This window comes from Populus trichocarpa, unplaced genomic scaffold, assembly GCF_000002775.5.
Source record: "Populus trichocarpa isolate Nisqually-1 unplaced genomic scaffold, P.trichocarpa_v4.1 scaffold_502, whole genome shotgun sequence".
Lineage (NCBI taxonomy): Eukaryota > Viridiplantae > Streptophyta > Magnoliopsida > Malpighiales > Salicaceae > Populus > Populus trichocarpa.
Window position 1 is genome coordinate 88,348 of NW_026291143.1, and position 19,232 is coordinate 107,579.

A 19,232-nucleotide genomic window follows, 5' to 3' on the forward strand; every position below is an offset into this window, starting at 1 on the left:
GAATCTAAGAACCCAAATTCCAAAACTAGCTAGGGTTTTTTTCCAAGATGAGATAGAGGTCACAATGAATTATCCTGCACCACATGGAATAGGATAGTACTCTCATCTCTAATTCCACGCGTCCCACCTTCCTAGTGACAATAATGTTGGATGAAGTAAGTTTCAATTCATCTCTTAAGATTTGTGACCATTAACGATCCATTTTTATTAATTATAGTTTCAGTTGAACCAATGCTCCTTGTAAAGTTTCATTATGATCATCAATCTATTCCTTCTTCTTCTTCTTTTTATAATATTCCTTCTGTCGATCCATTTAATTATGGAACGGAGGTTTTTCAATCCCCAAGCTTTAGGAAATTGGATCAGATATAACCACATTTCAATGTAATTGTTATATTTTAAAAGGTGTAAATGATGCCACGGATGTTACTAAGGTACAAAATTAAAAATCACCCACCTTTTTTTTGTATATTTAATTTAGAATAAAAATAAATGAAAACATAAAACAATTTGAAACTTAATTAAAACTAAATCGGTATTAAAAAGTCTAAACTAAATTGGATAAATATTTTTTTCAAGAATTTGGGAATTTGTGAAACTTTTAAATTTTTTAACTATTTGTCTGTGGTTCTTTCCTAGTTTGTTTGATTGGAGGTGTGAGAATCTGCGCCTCACTGTGATAGTGATTAGCAATTTAAAAAAAATATTTAAAAATATATTAAAATAATTTTTTAAAAAAATATTTTTATATCATCATATTAAAATAATTTAAAAATATATAAAAATTAATTTTTAAAATATAAAAGGAAAACAATAGCTCGTCTTCCATCTTTGAATTCGGGGTAGGTGTCGTTAATATTGGACCTGGCCCAGGGCAGATCTCTCTTACTTACCCCACGCTAAACAATACTATCCACCATCTATATTTTTGCTTTTTTCAATTTCTACGGCAGTGTGGAAATACTATATTGACGGGCACGACAACACAGGATTCTGCCCTTCTCTATCTCCACACCCCTTATTTTCTAGTTTTTATTTTGTTTTTTATTTTTTCTAAAAATATTATGTATAAAAAATTAAGCAGACATGTCTTTTAGTCTAGTTTTTTTTAATGGAAATAAAGGTCTTGCTTGATTTATTTAGAAAAATAAAATAAATGAACATAATTAAATCCGGTGAATCAAACAAGATTATTACAGAATTTTAAAAACAATATTTTAATGTTTTCCAATTTGGTAGAGAATTATAGAATTAGAAATTATGTTTTCTGTTTCTTTAATTTGGTTTCAATAACATTTTTTTTGTTATTTAATAAAAAAATACAAAGACTAATTAAAAAACAAATATATTATTGTTTCGCACTATACCATAGATGGGACAAAAAAAAATAAACATAAAAAAGGAATGTAAATTTTTTGATATTATCATTAAACTCGTTTTAAAAAGTAAAATTTTAAAACTCCTAACCTGACTTTATGTATTTTCAAACAATCTTTTATTTAATAATACAATAAAAAAGCATACAATTGCAAAAATATTGCATATATTGTTTCCAAAAAATAATCTAATATGGTTTTTAAAGAAAATTTAAATTACAAAACCAAAAAAAATCCAGTAATTTATATATAATTGAAGACAAAAATATTTATAAATGTGATAAAATTATATACAAAATATATTAGAAAACTTGAAAAATCACAATTTTTATATTAATTGAATATCCATGGTTTTTTAGTATATTAAGCGCACAATTTTTTTATAAAAAATTATAATATTATCTAAGAAACGTTACAAAATTGAATATTTTTTATAATATGTTTACATATAAATTCAAAAAAAAACTAAACTAAAAATGCAAGTGCACACGAGCCCAGGCCACTAAAAAAAGCTGAAGGGCCCAGGCATTGTTTTTTTTTATTATTATTCTTAAGGGGGTGGTCTGCTACCACCACAGAGGTGACCAGGACATTAGAGGAAATTAATGGCTTTTTAACCTGAAAAATTATTTTTTAATTATTTCTTTGCTTGTAAATACCTATAAAAACATAAGAGACCTAGATGAACCCACTAGTAACGTCAATTAACCCAAAAATGGGTTAAGAAACCAAAAAAATAAAATAAAATAAGAGTTGGAAGAAATTCTTGGGCTCAAATCTGCCTTCTCAGTAATGTTTTCAAGAAAAAACAACCATCATTGAACTTTATTATTAAATAAAATTGTTAACACAAAAATTAACTTTTTTCATTGTCAAATATCAATTGATGATTTTCTCTCTCTTCTATTAAAATTTAATGACTTTCTTTATTTTCTCTTGTCTCAAGAACTGGATTGGTAAAAAATAAATTCCAAGACCAGAATATAAAATACCAAAACTACAGGGACTATTAAAAAGGAAAATGGAAAGTATGGGGTTTGGATGGAACTTTCCCACCATTTTACGCATTAACGGGTCAATAAAAAAAAAAAAAGTAAAGAAATGAAAAAAAAAAATGTGGTGCTATTGTTCACCGCTACATAGCGTATTGGTAACGGTGAAGCTAGCTACTGTGTGTAATAAAATAAACTAATTGGCCTTGAAAAAACACTCGAGTTTCAGACTTATCTACACTGTTCAATGGAATGCTGTAATAATGATTTTGCTTTTCTATCCGGAAAATTTAACATTAGCTTTTAAAAGCATTAGATTATTTTCATAGGATTACCAAACTGTTCAGGAATGAGTTTTTTTTCCATCTCAGTACACTGTAAAATGATCAAAATATTATCAAAACCAAAAAAATTAGAACAAATATAGGGGGTATCTTTATATTTTTCACAATATTTTTTTGTTATTATAATATCAATTAAGGATAAATTTGGTATTCAACCAAGTATAAAAAACAATAAATAATTAAAAAGCATGATGAAACAATAAAAAAAAATTGAAAACAAAAAAATATAAAATTAGAGTCAATGAGCTTTTTCGCCATTTTCACAATAGTTATTTTCTGTTATTATTGTTATTGTTTAATTAGCTTAGGGGCATCTTGGTATTTGAGTAAAAAAAAAAAAAGGATGGGCGGCGTGAACGCACTCTCCAACACGTGCGGCATCTATAATGTCTAAAAATTTTCTTTCATTATAAAGTCCTTTTCTTTGCGGGGAGGTGTTATATGTTAGCATTGGTGGTTTGTTTTGTCATCAAGGAGTTTTTTTTTTTTGTTCTTTCTATTCTCTTCAAAATTACAGTTTAATTTTTTTTATTGTTGGTATTTCAACTTCAATTCTTATTCTTTTTATTTATAATTTCTATCTTTTCTCATTTTATAAAAGTTTTATTTATTTTTAATTTCATCATTCCATCATGGTTTGTTATATATATATTTTTCAATCTAGTCCTTATTCCTTTTATTTTTATTTTTTTCTTTGATTTTTTTTAGTAAAGTTTTATTAGTTTTTAATTTCATCATTCATTATAGATTGATTGTATTGTATTTTTTAATTTGGTCAATATCTAAAAAGTTGAAATTAACAAAAAAAAAATTAAAAAACATCACAACAAAAATTCAAAAGCTTTATCATGGATTTCTATTGTGATTAATGGTGGAATATGTATGGGTGAATAATAGTTATACTACACTCTTTAATTTTTGTTATTTTATAAAGTTTAATAGCATGATTTTTCTGTAAAATTATTATTATTTTTTAATTTTATAGGAAAAAATAAACTATAAAAAAAATTAAGTTTAATTAAAAATAAAAAAACACCCCACTAAATTTATAAACGAGAAATCACGCTGGCTTAATATAAAAAAAATTATAAATTTAACTTTCCGACCATATTAATATTAAAAATTTAAAAGGGTAAAAATAACTTTTAAAAAATCAAAATAAAATAAAACAAGAAAAAGTAAAAACAAAAAAACTCAACGTGAAAAGTAGCTATTCATAGGAGAAGAAAGAACCACGGTTACCAAGTCAAGAAGAAAGAGCGCAGAAAGCTCATTCAAGGTAAAAAAAAAAAAATTAATATAACGGATAACCTGACTTTTCTAGAAATTATTTACTTTTCTATTTAAAGTTAGTCTTTATGTAGCTTTAGAGAACGTTTTGTATTGCGTTTGTACTTGCGCTTCGTCCAAATTTGAATTTTTTTTTTTTTGCTAAAATTGAGTGCGGTTTGTACTTTTTGGATCGTTTTGATGTGCTGATGTCAAAAATGATTTTTAAAAAATAAAAAAACATCATTGACATGCATTTCGGCACGAAAAGCTATTTAAAAAGCACCCGCAACCACACTACCAAACACGCTTATTCAAGTCTGCCACGCAAGGAAAGTAGGAAAGCATGATTAAGAAAAATTATTTATAGAGAAAAAAATAAATTTAAAAAGTATTTGACTGTAGGGAACTTTCTTTTGTGATTAGACATGAGAGAAGGGAAGTGACAGTGGAGAGCTTTAAGTTTGCGTATGAGCTGAGAAAGCTAGTGCATTGCTATATAGCCTAGAGAGAGGCGCGTGAGGCGGAATCTGCTCTCCACTCCACCTCTCAATGTTTTATTCTCTCGCTTTCCTTTTGGATCATCGTGACAATGAGAAGATGGCCTGTTTGTAATCGTAATAGCTACGGTAGTTTAAAGTGTGTTTTTTTAGAAATAAATTAAAATAAAAAAATTATTTTTAATATTATTATTTTATGATATAATTTAAAAATATATAAAAACATAATTTTAAATAAAAAAATTAAATTTTTTAAAAACACGACTAAATACACCGTAGATCTAGGTATTTTAGACCGGTTGATACCTCGACCAAGTTTAAGTTTTTTTTAATAAAAAACAATTAATTTAGGGAATCTTTTATATGATATATTTAAAAAATCAATTTGTCTAAAAATTGTTTTTAATAATTAAAATTCAATAAATCAGTAGAAAAAACAAACCCTCTTGATAGCTAAAAGACAAAATATCACACCCTCCAAACGATTTCCAATTTCCTATATTATTTATGGGAGATGCAACTCAAGCCCCGTACATTAATTAAAGTGTTGATCTAATTAAATATCATTAAAAAACATAAATTTATTTATTTTTATTGGACAGAATGCAAGTTTTCATATTGTACTTTTAAAAAAAATCAACAAAGAGATCATGAAGATAAATATTAAAAAAATTTAAAAGCATTTTAAGAAATTGATTTATTTATATATTCTAGCTTCTTTTTTTTCCTTCAGCTTAAAATTTATAGATTTTCAAATCAAATACACTCTAACTGTGGAATATGTATCAGTGAACAAATTAATATTAAGCGTGGAGGAAATAAAAAATAATAGAGACATCATTATTTATTTAAAGGTGAGCTAAGGTTTTTGATTTGGAACATGAAATAATATTTATTTTAATGATTGAAGTAATTTTTGCTCCCACCGCATTTATAAATATTTTTTATAACATGAGATTTATTAAAAATTATGATTAAATTATAAGTTTTGCAAAATAACAAAGACATGATTTTGACGCTTTTAAGAGAAAGAAAGAAAATTTATTATTATTGCTTTTGAGAAATTATCAAAATAACATTAAAAAAATAATTTGTTCTTTTAAGTCATTTCCTATACATCATGTAGGTAATTTTTGTACAACCATATATATAACTAGAATGTGTTTGGTATTGTGATAAATATTATGGTTGTGATCTGAAAAAAGTTATTTTATTTAGTTGAGATTAGTTTGAAAAATTAAATGTTTGGTTAAAACTGTGGTTGAAATTAAGGTTGAAGAAAAATAAGTTTAATGTGCTTGGTTAAGAATGCTTTTGAAATTGAGGTTATAAGATAATTTTTAAAAATATATATAGATTTAACTATTATTATTACATCACAAAATAAATAATACTTTATATAAAATATTTTTTATTGTTCCATTAAAATATCTACAATTCTATCACGTATGAAATACATCCGATAAGGACTACAGTTTTTGTGGTTTTTTAAGCGTGCAATAACATTAGGTAAAATATAATCAAGAACAAAATTGGGATTGCGATCAAATTCTGCAAATGCTACATCATCCAGCGATCTTTGTCTAATTTATGCAGTGTCATTGAATAATGTTAAATACTAGTTTTTTGAATAAAAAAACTAAAAATTTAAAAATAATTTTTATTTTACTGGTTCGGATCTGGTTCAATGCATTTTAAGTTTTGAACCGGAACCGGTCCAACCAAAAGAGTATAGCCGGCTATAGTCATCGGTGTAACAAGCATACACTATTCACGTGAACAGTGTATTCATGTTACACAGTTCATGCTACTTATTAGCATGAACAGTGCGTAAATATGTGTTTACCATTGTTTATTGTTGAAACAAAAGCAGCCGTTCATTGTTTTGTGATTACTGAGTTTGGAACACAGTAAAAAATAGAATCCATGAAAAATAGATCGTGTTTTTCTTTGTAACCAAACATATATTTATTGTGTTTTATTTAAAACGCAGCCGCAGTCGTATAAACAAACGCCCAGTGTGAACCAAAATAAAAGAAGCAAACTCGGTCCCCTGGGTCTCCCCTCCTCCAAACACCCTCTTCCTCTTCTCCTCGAAGAAAACCAGAGAGTTAGTGGAAGTGATGGCGTGTGGGAGCCACGAGTCTCATGTTAGCGATCCATTTTCCTCAACTCCACCACAAGCATCACCCTCTGCTTCCCCATCTCCTCAAAGGAACCCTAAAGAACATGATCAATGCTTTGTGTGCAAAAGGCTTGGCCACTGGTCCAAAGATTGCCCCAACAAAACCCCCCCAAAATCACTGGTCTTAAGCCCTGGATCATCCTCCTCGCCTTCAGTGCAGGTTCCTGATCTTCCAGTGGTTCGATGCCCTTGTGGTGGGGGCACTTGTAGAGTTTCAACTTCGAACACCGTTAAAAATCCTGGCAGAAAGTTCTATGCTTGCCCTGTTGATCATAGAACATCGGTTAGTACAGTACTCTTGTCCAGTCTTCACCTCATGCCCCACCTTTCCCTTATTTCTTCTGCATTGCTCTTTTGTTGTTAATTTTTAGGGTAGTTGCGGATTCTTCAAATGGAGTGACGACATTGCTGCTAGATTTAAACCCCCTATGTGTCCATGTGGTGCCGGGTCATGCAGTTTAAATATCGTATCAAGTGGTCCAGACAGAGGCCGATGGTATTTTGCTTGCCGGATTAAGAAGGTGTGCTCTTTGACTTTTGCTTCGCTTTCCTTTTCAACAATTTTCTAACCTGTTTTGAGTTCGGGGTCTTCATTTTTTTCCTCAATAATATGCCATCTGTTCATAATGATTGTGACGGGCTGGTGCTGTTCTTCGTTGATCTTATTGGACTCGACGCTTCCATGTTCTCCAGATCATGCTCTATCGTGTTCGTAAAGTCCACATCACATTATAATCAACCGTTGAGATTTTTACTCATTAATAGCGGGTAGTTATTCAACAATTTAGATTTAAAGAACTTGATATGTCGTATTTTCAAAGCCAAGAACATGAAACTGACTTTATAACAGCAGTCCCACTCTAAATTTTCTCAAGAAAACCTAAGAAAGTTCCTGGCCACAGCCGGGCATCACCTCTGGAGAATAAAGCTGTTTTTCTAATGCTTTCCAATAATTGATTGTAGCTGTAAACTCTTGGTCTTTGGGCGAGATGGTCAAAGTTAAAACACAGTTATTAGTTTTTACTTGTGTGTTTCTCCATACTTTTGCCTGTGTTTCTAATGCTTGTCTTGATTTAAGTAAAGTGGTTTGATTTTGATACAGAACCATGGAGCTTGTAAATTTTTCCAGTGGGCAGATTCTGAAGGGAATATCATGCCAAATAAGCATGGAGATGAAAGCAAGGGATACCCTGCCCGTCGGTACTTGTTTGCTGTAAACAATGAACTGTGCACGGAAGACAATAGGAGTTCTGATATTGAGCTGGAGTCAACAATGGTGGAGAGTGTTGATAATTATCCTATTTCATCCATGGATCCACCTATCAGAAAAGATGAGGTCCTTGTTAGGGACCTGGTCATGCAGGACTCCGAGTCTTGCGATATTGTGGCTGGGACAGCACTTGAAGTCCCCCCACCAATACCCAAGCCCGAGATTCCTTGCCAAGAACCAGAGTTCTCTTTGCAAATTTCTGCTGCAAGGCACACAAAAAGTGAAGGTGTATATTTTTTGGGTACTTGATTTCTTTGTTTATTGCTGTCAGTTTGTTTTGATAATTTGCATGATCCCCACTATCATTTCACAACATTGAGTTCATTTTTCATTTTGGTGGTTGACTGGTGATGTTTATCAGTTTTTACAAATTCATGTCCGTGTTTGATTGGGTAGGGTTGCTTTGACCTCACTTATTGGTTCCTAAAAGAGCCCCATGGTTAACCCATCTTTTGCCGTAAATAAAGTCCATTAATTTGTTCAGCTGTTTTCCTTCCTCAAATCTTCAGTTCTAACACCCCTGTTCTGTAACAGGCACTTCTCCTTTTGATCCTGTTATAGAAGACGTGGGTGATATTGAAGGCCTGGCTCTCTTAGCAGGCAGTTCATCAAATGATGGTGAAAGGGATATACAGCAAGGTCCATTTCTACAATCTCGAGGATGCTGAGCATCCAAATGGTATTTTTCAGGAGCCTTCAGGGACGAAAACTGTGGTGGAGAACAGTGATAAATCAAAGCTAGCCTTGAAAACGTTTGGGCAAGGTTTGCTCGCCATTCTGCAGTCTATGGATCAGACTCAGCATGAAACAATGTTGAAGGTGGCAGAAAACACTTTTGATACTTTGCGCCATCTCTCAATTGACTATGCAACTTTTTCCAAGGCTGTGAGGGAATACATTGAATGCAAATCAAAACTGGCTGGAATTGAGGAGTCCATGGGCGAAGAATTTTCTCGAGAAGAATTCCTTGGCCATTACTATGATAAGAAAACCCGGTTTGACAACATCTCTCAGCGCCATGTGGAGGCAGTATCTGCTTATGAAGCTTCCGAAAACCACCTCCAATCACTTCGCGTAGAAGTTTCACGTGTCAAAAACATGCTTCTTGAGCTGGAGAAACAATTATCTTTCTGTGAGGCTGAGACTTTGAGGTGCAAGTCTTGTGTTACTGAAATTTCTAACCATAAGTCAGAATCAGAGAGAAGCTTGGATGCTGCATGTGAGAAAATGGAAGAAGCTTTGAAACTTGAAGACGAGAGGGATTCATTGGTATATGCAGTAAATGCAGCATTAGAGAATGCAAGGGTTCAGCTTCTTCAGTGACACCACGAAACTTTCGATTTGTTTCTGCAGTAGCAAACAATCTAGGTTACAATATCTGTATGTGTATGTATGTACATACTTGTAAGCGAATCTAGCAACTTAAGGCATGCTCCTCGCACTTGTAAACACTTAGACCTGTATGGTATGTATAATGTTACGATACGTCATCCTAAGTGGTCTAATGTACGTAGATTATGCTGCTTGTCTCTCGGAACTGACAGCTAATGTTTTCGTTGTTTGAAAGAAGGAACAAAGTGCTGACGTGGCTAAAATGGGTGAAGGTTAAAAACTGAAGGAGCTAGCGAAGGCAACCCCGGTTGTTTTTTGCTGGATAATGGGGGTTTCTGGCGACATGGTTTATGGCAACCTGGTGATTTTTGGGCTGCTTTTCTCGGTTTGCAATTAGCTTGGCAGCAAAGGGTGTTGAAAGACCGAATTAGAGCTTGAATGGTTAATTATTGTTGGGACTATCACTGACACCAATGCCGCTACTACGTGTGGTCCTTTGTTCCAGCGAATTATGGATATGGTAAATTGGGCTTGGAAAATTCAGGTCAACCATTCATTCAGGAGGGAAGGTAATGGTCTAATAGCTGGATTGTTCACGTCCTTGAAGTTTTAGTTTTTTCATATTTGGTCTTTGTAGTGTTTATATTCCTTCTGTCGATGCATTTAATGGAGCAGAGGTTTTTCAATCCCCGAGCTTTAGGAAATGTGATCAAATATAACCATTTCAGTATAATTGTTTTTTATTAAAAGGTGTAAATGATGCCACGGATGTTAATAAGGTACAAAATTAAAAATTACCCACCTTTTTTTGGTATAGTTAATTTAGAATAAAAATAAAGAAAAGCATAAAACAATTTGAAACTTAATTAAAACTAAATCGGTATTAAAAAGTCTAAACTAATTAGATTTTTTTTTTCAAGAATTTGGAAATTTGTGAAACGTTTTCATTTTTTTGGCCTGACCTAAATTTGATCAGCTAAAGTAAACTATTCCTCTTCGGACCTTCCGCTGGTGTGGTTGATCTGAGGAGTGAGCTAGTTTGGAGGTGTGTTATTTTGATAATAATAAGTTTTTAAAGTAATTTTTATTTGAAAATATATAGTAATAATATATATTTTTTTAATTTTTTAAAATTTATTTTTGACATTAGCATATGAAAACAATTTTAAAATATAAAAAAGAAAAAAACAATTTTTTCAAATCACTTTTAAAATAAAATAAAAAAAACCCATAGCTCTCTCTTACTTACCCCACGCTAAACAATACTATCCACCATCTATATTGTTTGCCTTTTCAATTTCTACGGGAGCGTGGAAATACTACATTGACGGGCACGCCAATATGGGGTTTTGCCTTTCTCTATTTCCACACCCCTTATTTTCGCCGCATGGCAAATTTCATATGTGCAATGGAACTGAATTTTGGACGGGGTCGAAGTTAAACCGCGCTCTTAGAGAGTGTTGTTTTAGAAAATAGTTTTCTAGTTTTTATTTTGTTTTTTATTTTTTATTTTTTCTAAAAATATTATGTATAAAAAATTAAGCAAACATGTCTTTTACTCTAGTTTTTTTTAATGGAAATAAATTTATTTAGAAAAATAAAATAAATGAACATAATTAAATCAGGTGAATCGAGCAAGATTGTTACAGAATTTTAAAAACAATATTTTAATGTTTTCCAATTTTGTAGAGAATTATAGAATTAGTAAGTATGTTTTCTGTTTCTTTAAATTTTTCCCTATAAAACTATAAAATTTTCCACAAGAGAACATTAGATGTTCTTGCCTGTTATCTCTAATTTTGGATTTTGTTTGATATTCAATGGATTTTGTAATTCTTTCATGTTTGAAATCTAGGTTTATGAATAATTTGCGATGCCTATTGAAGTCCTTCAAGCAGATTAGATCAAACTAGGTTTATTGGATTAGATTTTTTTAATAAAAAAAAATATTTTGAAAATGAACCAAAAAAAAGTCAAGGTGCAAGAAATAACAAGTTCTTTTTAAAATAAACGATAATATACTGGATTGACCCGGATTATCAGCTCATCGAACTCAGTTACCTAGATTATGGATTCAGTAACATTTATTTTGTTATTTAATAAAAAACATTATAAAGATCAATTAAAAAACAACCATGTTATTGTTCCGCAGTGCACTGCAGATCAGATCAGACAAAAAAAATTCAATGTAAAATAAAATATCCAGATTACAGTAAATTTTTTTGCATTGTCATTAAACTTGCTTTAGAGGGTAAAATTTTAAAACTCCCGACCCGACTTCATCATGTATTTTCAAATATTTTTTTATTTAATAATACAATAAAAAAACATACAATTGGAAAAACATTGCATGTATTGTTTCCAAAAAAAATCCAATATGGTTTTTAAAGAAAATTTAAATTACAAAACCAAAAACAATTCCAGTATTTTGTATATAAAGACTAAAATATTTATAAATGTGATAAAATTATATAAAAAATATATTAAAAAACTTGAAAAATCACAAATTTTATATTAATTGAATATCCATGCTTTAGTAGTCTTTGTTATAATAATATAATAATATTTTAAACATCTTTGTATTAGTTGAATATAATTGAAAAAAAAAAAAGTCATTCAAGGTTAAACACCTTTGCATCTCTACAAACCACGGTTACCAAGCCAAGAAGAAAGAGCAATTCATCCAGTTTTGTGAAAAAAGCTATAATAATGATCCCAGCATACTTTATTTGTTATAATAATATAATAATATTTTAAACACCTTTGTATTACTTGAATATAATTGGAAAAGAAAAGGAAAAAAAGTCCGGCATCACTACAAACCACGGTTACCAAGTCAAGAAGAAACAACGCAGAAAGTTCATTTAAAGTATTTCGAGGAAAACTAATATAACGGACAACAAACCTGGCTTTTCCAGAAATTATGTACTTTTCCATTCAAAGTTAGCCTTTACGTGGCTTTATTCAAGCCTGCCACGTAAGGAAAGCAGGAAAGCATGAAAGTCTTACCCTGGTGCGGAAAAAAGCATGATTAAGATAAATTATTTATAGAGAAAAAAATAAATTTAAAAAGTATTTAGTTGCATGTATGGTTGTACAAAAATTACCTACAGGATGTTTGGAAAATAATTTAAAAGGACATATTATTTTTTTAATGTTATTTTGATAATTTCCCACAAGCAATAATAAGAAATTTTCTTTCTTTCTCTGAAAAGCATCAAAATCATGTAATTGTTATTTTACAGAACTTATAATTTAATCATAATTTTTAATAAATCCCATGTTATAAAAACTATTTATAAATGCGGTGGGAGCAAAAAGTACTTCAATCATAAAAATAAATATTCTTTCTCTATAAATAATATAAAAAACATTAATCATGACCGAGGTATCAACCGGTTTAAAATACTTAAAAATATTTACTTTATTTTTAATTTTATCATTCTATCATGATTTGTTATATTTTTTTCAATCTAGTCCCTATTCTTCTTATTTTTATTTTTTCACTCTGATTTTTTTATTAAAATTTTATTAATTTTTAATTTCATCATTCATTATAGATTAATGGTATTGTATTTTCTAATTTGATCAATATATTAAAAGTTGAAATTGACAAGAATTGTTTTTTTTTAAATCACAACAAAAAATTAAAAGCAAAACATTGTAGATTTCTATTATGATCAACGGTGCAATAGGTATGGGTGAATAATAGTTATCCTGCACCCTTTAATTTTTGTTATTTTATAAAGTTTAATAGCATGTTTTTTTTTTCTGTAAAATTATTATTATTTTTTAATTTTATAAGAAAAAATAAACTATAAAAAAAGTGAAGTTTAATTAAAAATAAAAAAACACCCCACTAAATTTATAAATGAGAATAACTTGAGTTATTTGACAAACCAACAAATCACGCTGGCTTAATACAAAAAAAAAATTATAAATTTAACTTTCCGACCATATTAATATTAAAAATTAAAAAGGTAAAAATAATTTTTTAAAAATCAAAATAAAATACAAAAAGGAAAAAAAAACCTATTTTTCAAGTAAAAACAAAAAACTCAACATGGAAAGTAGCTATTCATGTGAGAAGAAAGAACCATGGTTACCAAGTCAAGAAGAAAGAGCGCAGAAAGTTCATTCAAGGTAAAAAGGAATTTAAAAAGTATTTAGTTGCATGTATGGCTGTACAAAAATTACCTACAGGATGTTTGGGAAATGACTTTAAAGGATATATTATTTTTTAATGTTATTTTGATAATTTCTCAAAAGCAATAATAATAAATTTTCTTTCTTTCTCTTAAAAGCATCAAAATCATGTGTTCGTTATTTTGCAAAACTTATAATTTAATCGTAATTTTTAATAAATCTGATGCTATAAAAAATATTTATAAATGTGGTGGGAGCAAAAACCTTAGCTCACCTTTAAATGAATAATGATGTCTCTATTTATTTATTTTTCTCCAGGCTTAACATTAATTTGTTCACTGATACATATTTCACAGTTAGAGTGTATTTGATTTGAAAATCTATAAATTGTAGGCTGGAGAAAAAAAAAAAAGAAGAACAAGGTAGAATATATAAATAAATCAATTTCTTAAACTGCTTTAACAAATTTTAATATTTATCTTCATGATTTCTTTGTTGATTTTTTTTTAAATACAATATGAAAACTTGCATTCTGTCCAATAAAAAAATAAATTTATGTTTTTTAATGATATTTATTTAGTGCTTTTTACGAGGATCTATTTAGAAAATCAACACTTTAATTAATGTACGGGGCTTGAGTTGCATCTCCCATAAATAATATAGGAAATCGTTCGGAGGGAGTGATATTTTGTCTTTTAGCTATCAAGAGGGTTTGTTTTTCCTACTGATTTATTGAATTTTAATTTTTAAAATCATTTTTTAGACAAATTGATTTTTTAAATATATCTTATAAAAGATGCACTAATGATTTAATTGTTTCTTATTAAAAAAAACTTAATCTTGGTCAACATATCAACCAATCTAAAATATCTGGATTTATGATGTTTTTAAAAATTTAGTGTAAATCATGTTTTTAAAAATTTTAATTTTTTTTAAAATAATTTTTTTATATATTTTTAGATTATTTTAATATAGTGATGATAAAAATAAATTTTAAAAAATAAATTTTTTAATTTTAATACAATTATAAATATAAAAACATTTTAACAATCATCCCTGTTATAATTAAAAATATACCCCAGGTCATCTTCTCATTCTCATGATGATCCAAAAGGAAAGCGAGAGAAAAAAACATTGAGAGGTGGAGTGGACTGTGGAGAGCACATCCTGCCTCATGTGCCTCTCTCTGGACTATATAGCAATGCACTAGCTTTCTTAGCTCATACCCAAGCCAAGGCTGTCCACCGTCACTTCCCTTCTCTCATGTCTAATCACAGAAGAAAGTTCCCTCCAGTCAGTGTCAACCAAAATAAAAGAAGCAAACTCGGTCCCTTGGTCTCCCCTCCTTCCTCTTCTCCTCGAAGGAAACCAGAGAGTCGGTGGAAGTGATGGCGTGTGGGAGCCACGAGTGTCATGTTAGCGATCCAATTTCCTCAACTCCACCACAAGCATCACCCTCTGCTTCCCCATCTCCTCAAAGGAACCCTAAAGAGCATGATCAATGCTTTATGTGCAAAAGGCTTGGCCACTGGTCCAAAGATTGTCCCAACAAAACCCCCCGAAAATCACTGGCCTTAAGCCCTGGATCATCCTCCTCGACTTCAGTGCAGGTTCCTGATCTTCCAGTGGTTCGATGCCCTTGTGGTGGGGGCACTTGTAGAGTTTCAACTTCGAACACCGTTAAAAATCCTGGCAGAAAGTTCTATGCTTGCCCTGTTGATCATAGAACATCGGTTAGTACAGTACTCTTGTCCAGTCTTCACCTCATGCCCCACCTTTCCCTTATTTCTTCTGCATTGCTCTTTTGTTGTTAATTTTTAGGGTAGTTGCGGATTCTTCAAATGGAGTGACGACATTGCTGCTAGATTTAAACCCCCTATGTGTCCATGTGGTGCCGGGTCATGCAGTTTAAATATCGTATCAAGTGGTCCAGACAGAGGCCGATGGTATTTTGCTTGCCGGATTAAGAAGGTGTGCTCTTTGACTTTTGCTTCGCTTTCCTTTTCAACAATTTTCTAACCTGTTTTGAGTTCTGGGTCTTCATTTTTTCCCTCAACAATATGCCATCTGTTCATAATGATTGTGACGGGCTGGTGCTGTTCTTCGTTGATCTTATTGGACTCGACGCTTCCATGTTCTCCAGATCATGCTCTATCGTGTTCGTAAAGTCCACATCACATTTTAATCAACCGTTGAGATTTTTACTCATTAATAGTGGGTCGTTGTTTCATATTTGATGTGAAGATTAAACACAAGCCTTACTGTTGATCTGTATTCAACAATTTAGATTTAAAGAACTTGCTATGTCGTATTTTCAAAGGCAAGAACATGAAACTGACTTAATAACGGCAGTCCCACTCTAAATTTTCTCAAGAAAAGCTAAGAAAGTTCCTGGCCACAGCCGGGCATCACCTCTGGAGAATAAAGCTGTTTTTCTAATGCTTTCCAATAATTGATTGTAGCTGTAAACTCTTGGTCTTTGGGCGAGATGGTCGAAGTTAAAACACAGTTATTAGTTTTTACTTGTGTGTTTCTCCATACTTTTGCCTGTGTTTGTAATGCTTGTCTTGATCTAAGTAAAGTGGTTTGATTTTGATACAGAACCATGGAGCTTGTAAATTTTTGCAGTGGGCAGATTCTGAAGGGAATAACATGCAGAATATGCAAGGAGATGAAAACAAGGGATACCCTGCCCGTCGGTCCTGGTTGACTGTAAACAATGAACAGTGCACGGAAGACAATAAGAGTTCTGATATTGAGTTGGAGTCAACAATGGTGAAGAGTGTTGATAATTATCCAATTTCATCCATGGATCCACCTATCAGAAAAGATGAGGTCCTTGTTAGGGACCTGGTCATGCAGGACTCCGAGTCTTGCGAAATTGTGTCAGGGACAGCACTTGAAGTCCCACCACCAATACCCAAGCCTGAGATTCCTTGCCAAGAACCAGAGTTCTCTTTGCAAATTTCTAATGCAAGGGACACAAAAATTGAAGGTGTATATTTTTTGGGTACTTGATTTCTTTGTTTATTGCTGTCAGTTTGTTTTGATCATTTGCATGATCCCCACTATCATTTCACAACATTGAGTTCATTTTTCATTTTGGTGGTTGACTGATGATGTTTATCAGTTTTTACAAATTCATACCCGTGTTTGATTGGGTAGGGTTGCTTTGACCTCACTTATTGGTTCCTAAAAGAGCCCCATGGTGAACCCCATCTTTTGCCGTAAATAATGTCCATTCATTTGTTCAGCTGTTTTCCTTCCTCAAATCTTCAGTTCTAACACCCCTGTTCTGTAACAGGCACTTCTCCTTTTGATCCTGTTATAGAAGATGTGGGTGATATTGAAGCCCTGGCTCTCTTAGCAGGCAGTTCATCAAATGATGATGAAAGTGATATACAGCAAGGTCCATTTCTACAATCTCCTAGAGAGGATGCTGAGCATCCAAATGGTATTTTTCAGGAGCCTTCAGGGATGCAAACTGTGGTGGAGAACAGTGATACATCAAAGTTAGCCTTGAAAACGTTTGGGCAAGTTTTGCTCGACATTCTGCAGTCTATGGATCAGACTCAGCATGAAACAATGTTGAAGGTGGCAGAAAACACTTTTGATTCTTTGCGCCATCTCTCAATTGACTATGCATCTTTTTCCAAGGCTGTGAGGGAATACATTGAATGCAAATCAAAACTGGCTGGAATTGAGGAGTCCATGGGCGCAGACTCTTCTTCAGAAGAATTCCTTGGCCATTACAATGATAAGAAAACCCAGTTTGACAACATCTCTCAGCGCCATGTGGAGGCAGTATCTGCTTATGAAGCTTCCGAAAACCACCTCCAATCACTTCGCCTAGAAGTTACACGTGTCAAAAACATGCTTCTTCAACTGGAGAAACAATTGACTTACTGTGAGGCTGAGACTTTGAGGTGCAAGTCTTGTGTTACTGAAATTTCTAACCATAAGTCAGAATCAGAGAGAAGCTTGGATGCTGCATGTGAGAAAATGGAAGAAGCTTTGAAACTTGAAGACGAGAGGGATTCATTGGTATATGCAGCAAATGCAGCATTAGAGAATGCAAGGGTTCAGCTTCTTCAGTGACACCACAAAACTTTCGATTTGTTTCTGCAGTACCAAACAATCTAAGTTACATTGTCTGTATGTGTATGTATGTACATACTTGTAAGCGAATCTAGCAACTTAAGGCATGCTCCTTGCACTTGTAAACAATTAGACCTGTATGGTATGTATAATGTTACGATATGTCATCCTAAGTAGTCTAATGTAGATTATGCTGCTTGTCTCTCGGAACTGACAGCTAATGTTTTAGTTGTTTGAAAGAAGGAACAAAGTGCTGACGTGGCTAAAATGGGTGAAGGTTAAAAACTGAAGGAGCCAGCGAAGGCAACCCCGGTTGTTTTTTGCAGGATAATGGTGGTTTCTGGCGACATGGTTTATGGCAACCTGGTGATTTTTGGGCTGCTTTTCTCGGTTTGCAATTAGCTTGGTAGCGAAGGGTGTTGAAAGACCGAATTAGAGCTTGAATGGGTTAATTATTGTTGGGACTATCACTGACACCAATGCCGCTACTATGTGTGGTCCTTCGTTCCAGCGAATTATGGATATGGTAAACTGGGATTGGAAAATTCAGGTCAACCATTCATTCAGGAGGGAAGGTAATGGTCTAATAGCTGGATTGTCCACGTCCTTGAAGTTTTAAGTTTATTCATATTTGGTCTTTGTAGTGTTAGGTTTGTTTGATTGAGTCATCACACTTTATTTTTATAATATTTCAGTATGGGGACTGTAAAGAGTTCTGTTTTTTTGGTTTTGATAATAGTTTTGCAGTTAAAAATGGACTTATTGAAGTTCTAGGATGTATTTGGGGTGGTGTTTTCAAGCGAGTAATCGGTTTGTGGTTCTGAAAACTTAATTGGATCTTGATTTTGTTTTTGTTTTTTCATTGAAAATTGTTTTATAGATCTGACAAGGGTTTTATACGAAGAACAAAGTTTTTGATAAAAAACGTATTGCTCAAAAAATAAAAAATACCTTCTCTCTTAAATTTAAATCATTTGAATTCCTACAAGTTTCTAGGTTACATGCTTTAAATTTGTTTCGAAAAAACCATCTTAATGATAAATTAGTCATGGTTATGTCAAATAAAAAATAAATGAATAAATAAAAACAGAAGATTTTGAAAGAATATATATTTTTCATTTATGAATTTAGATTGTTAATTTTCTTTTTCAAGTATTTATTTTAATGTTTATAAAGTCAAATAAAAATAGGTTTTGAGTATAGACTCGAAAATTGTGTGAGAAAAAAATATAAAACAGGGAATCATTTGTTTTTTATAGCTCGAACTTGAGTCCTGACTCAAGGCTGTTAGATTGATCAAGAGGATTATGAAAAAAAAAAAAAAAAAAAAAACCAATCAAGCACGCAGGGCATGAAAAATATTGGACATCATTTCAAAATATCAAGGTGGTGGGTGGCCAGCTTGATTCCGGTTTAGCATACCGAGCACAGCCCGCAATGCTGTCCTTTTTTTTAGCTGTTTTTTGGTTCATTTGCAGGTGATTATTTGTTAAATTATAGACGACTTGTCGTTCCCTATCAAGGAGATGAATAAATGACAGGTGGTTTCTGGTGGCATTGGCGTATAACCCTAATGGGATGGACTTCCTCAATCGCTGTCAGATTTAGACTGGGTTAAGCTTCTGTCTGAAGCAATACAATCAAAGGCTGTGGCATGATAGTTAGGACTTAGGAGTCTCGTCTTTTTTTATTTATTTATTATTATTATCTCTGCCTTCTT

The 19,232-nt window shown here is 31.8% G+C and overlaps 1 protein-coding gene across 7 annotated transcripts; it reads left to right on the forward strand.

The window, feature by feature from the left end:
- Window positions 1-6,515: 6,515 nt before the first annotated feature.
- Window positions 6,516-18,266, forward strand: LOC18109015 (uncharacterized). 7 transcript variants are annotated; one of them, XM_052449868.1, is made up of 5 exons: window positions 6,517-6,949; window positions 7,038-7,187; window positions 7,769-7,985; window positions 16,233-16,424; window positions 16,719-17,703. In XM_052449868.1, exons 1-5 carry the CDS (start codon window positions 6,605-6,607, stop codon window positions 17,510-17,512), a joined length of 1,698 nt encoding a protein of 565 aa, XP_052305828.1. In that variant the 5' UTR covers window positions 6,517-6,604; the 3' UTR covers window positions 17,513-17,703. The 7 variants fall into 7 exon arrangements, with proteins under 7 accessions (XP_052305829.1, XP_052305828.1, XP_052305831.1 ...); XM_052449869.1 differs by lacking the exon at window positions 16,233-16,424 and having other exon boundaries at window positions 6,516-6,949; window positions 7,769-8,177; XM_052449871.1 differs by lacking the exon at window positions 16,233-16,424 and having other exon boundaries at window positions 7,769-8,162.
- Window positions 18,267-19,232: the final 966 nt, after the last annotated feature.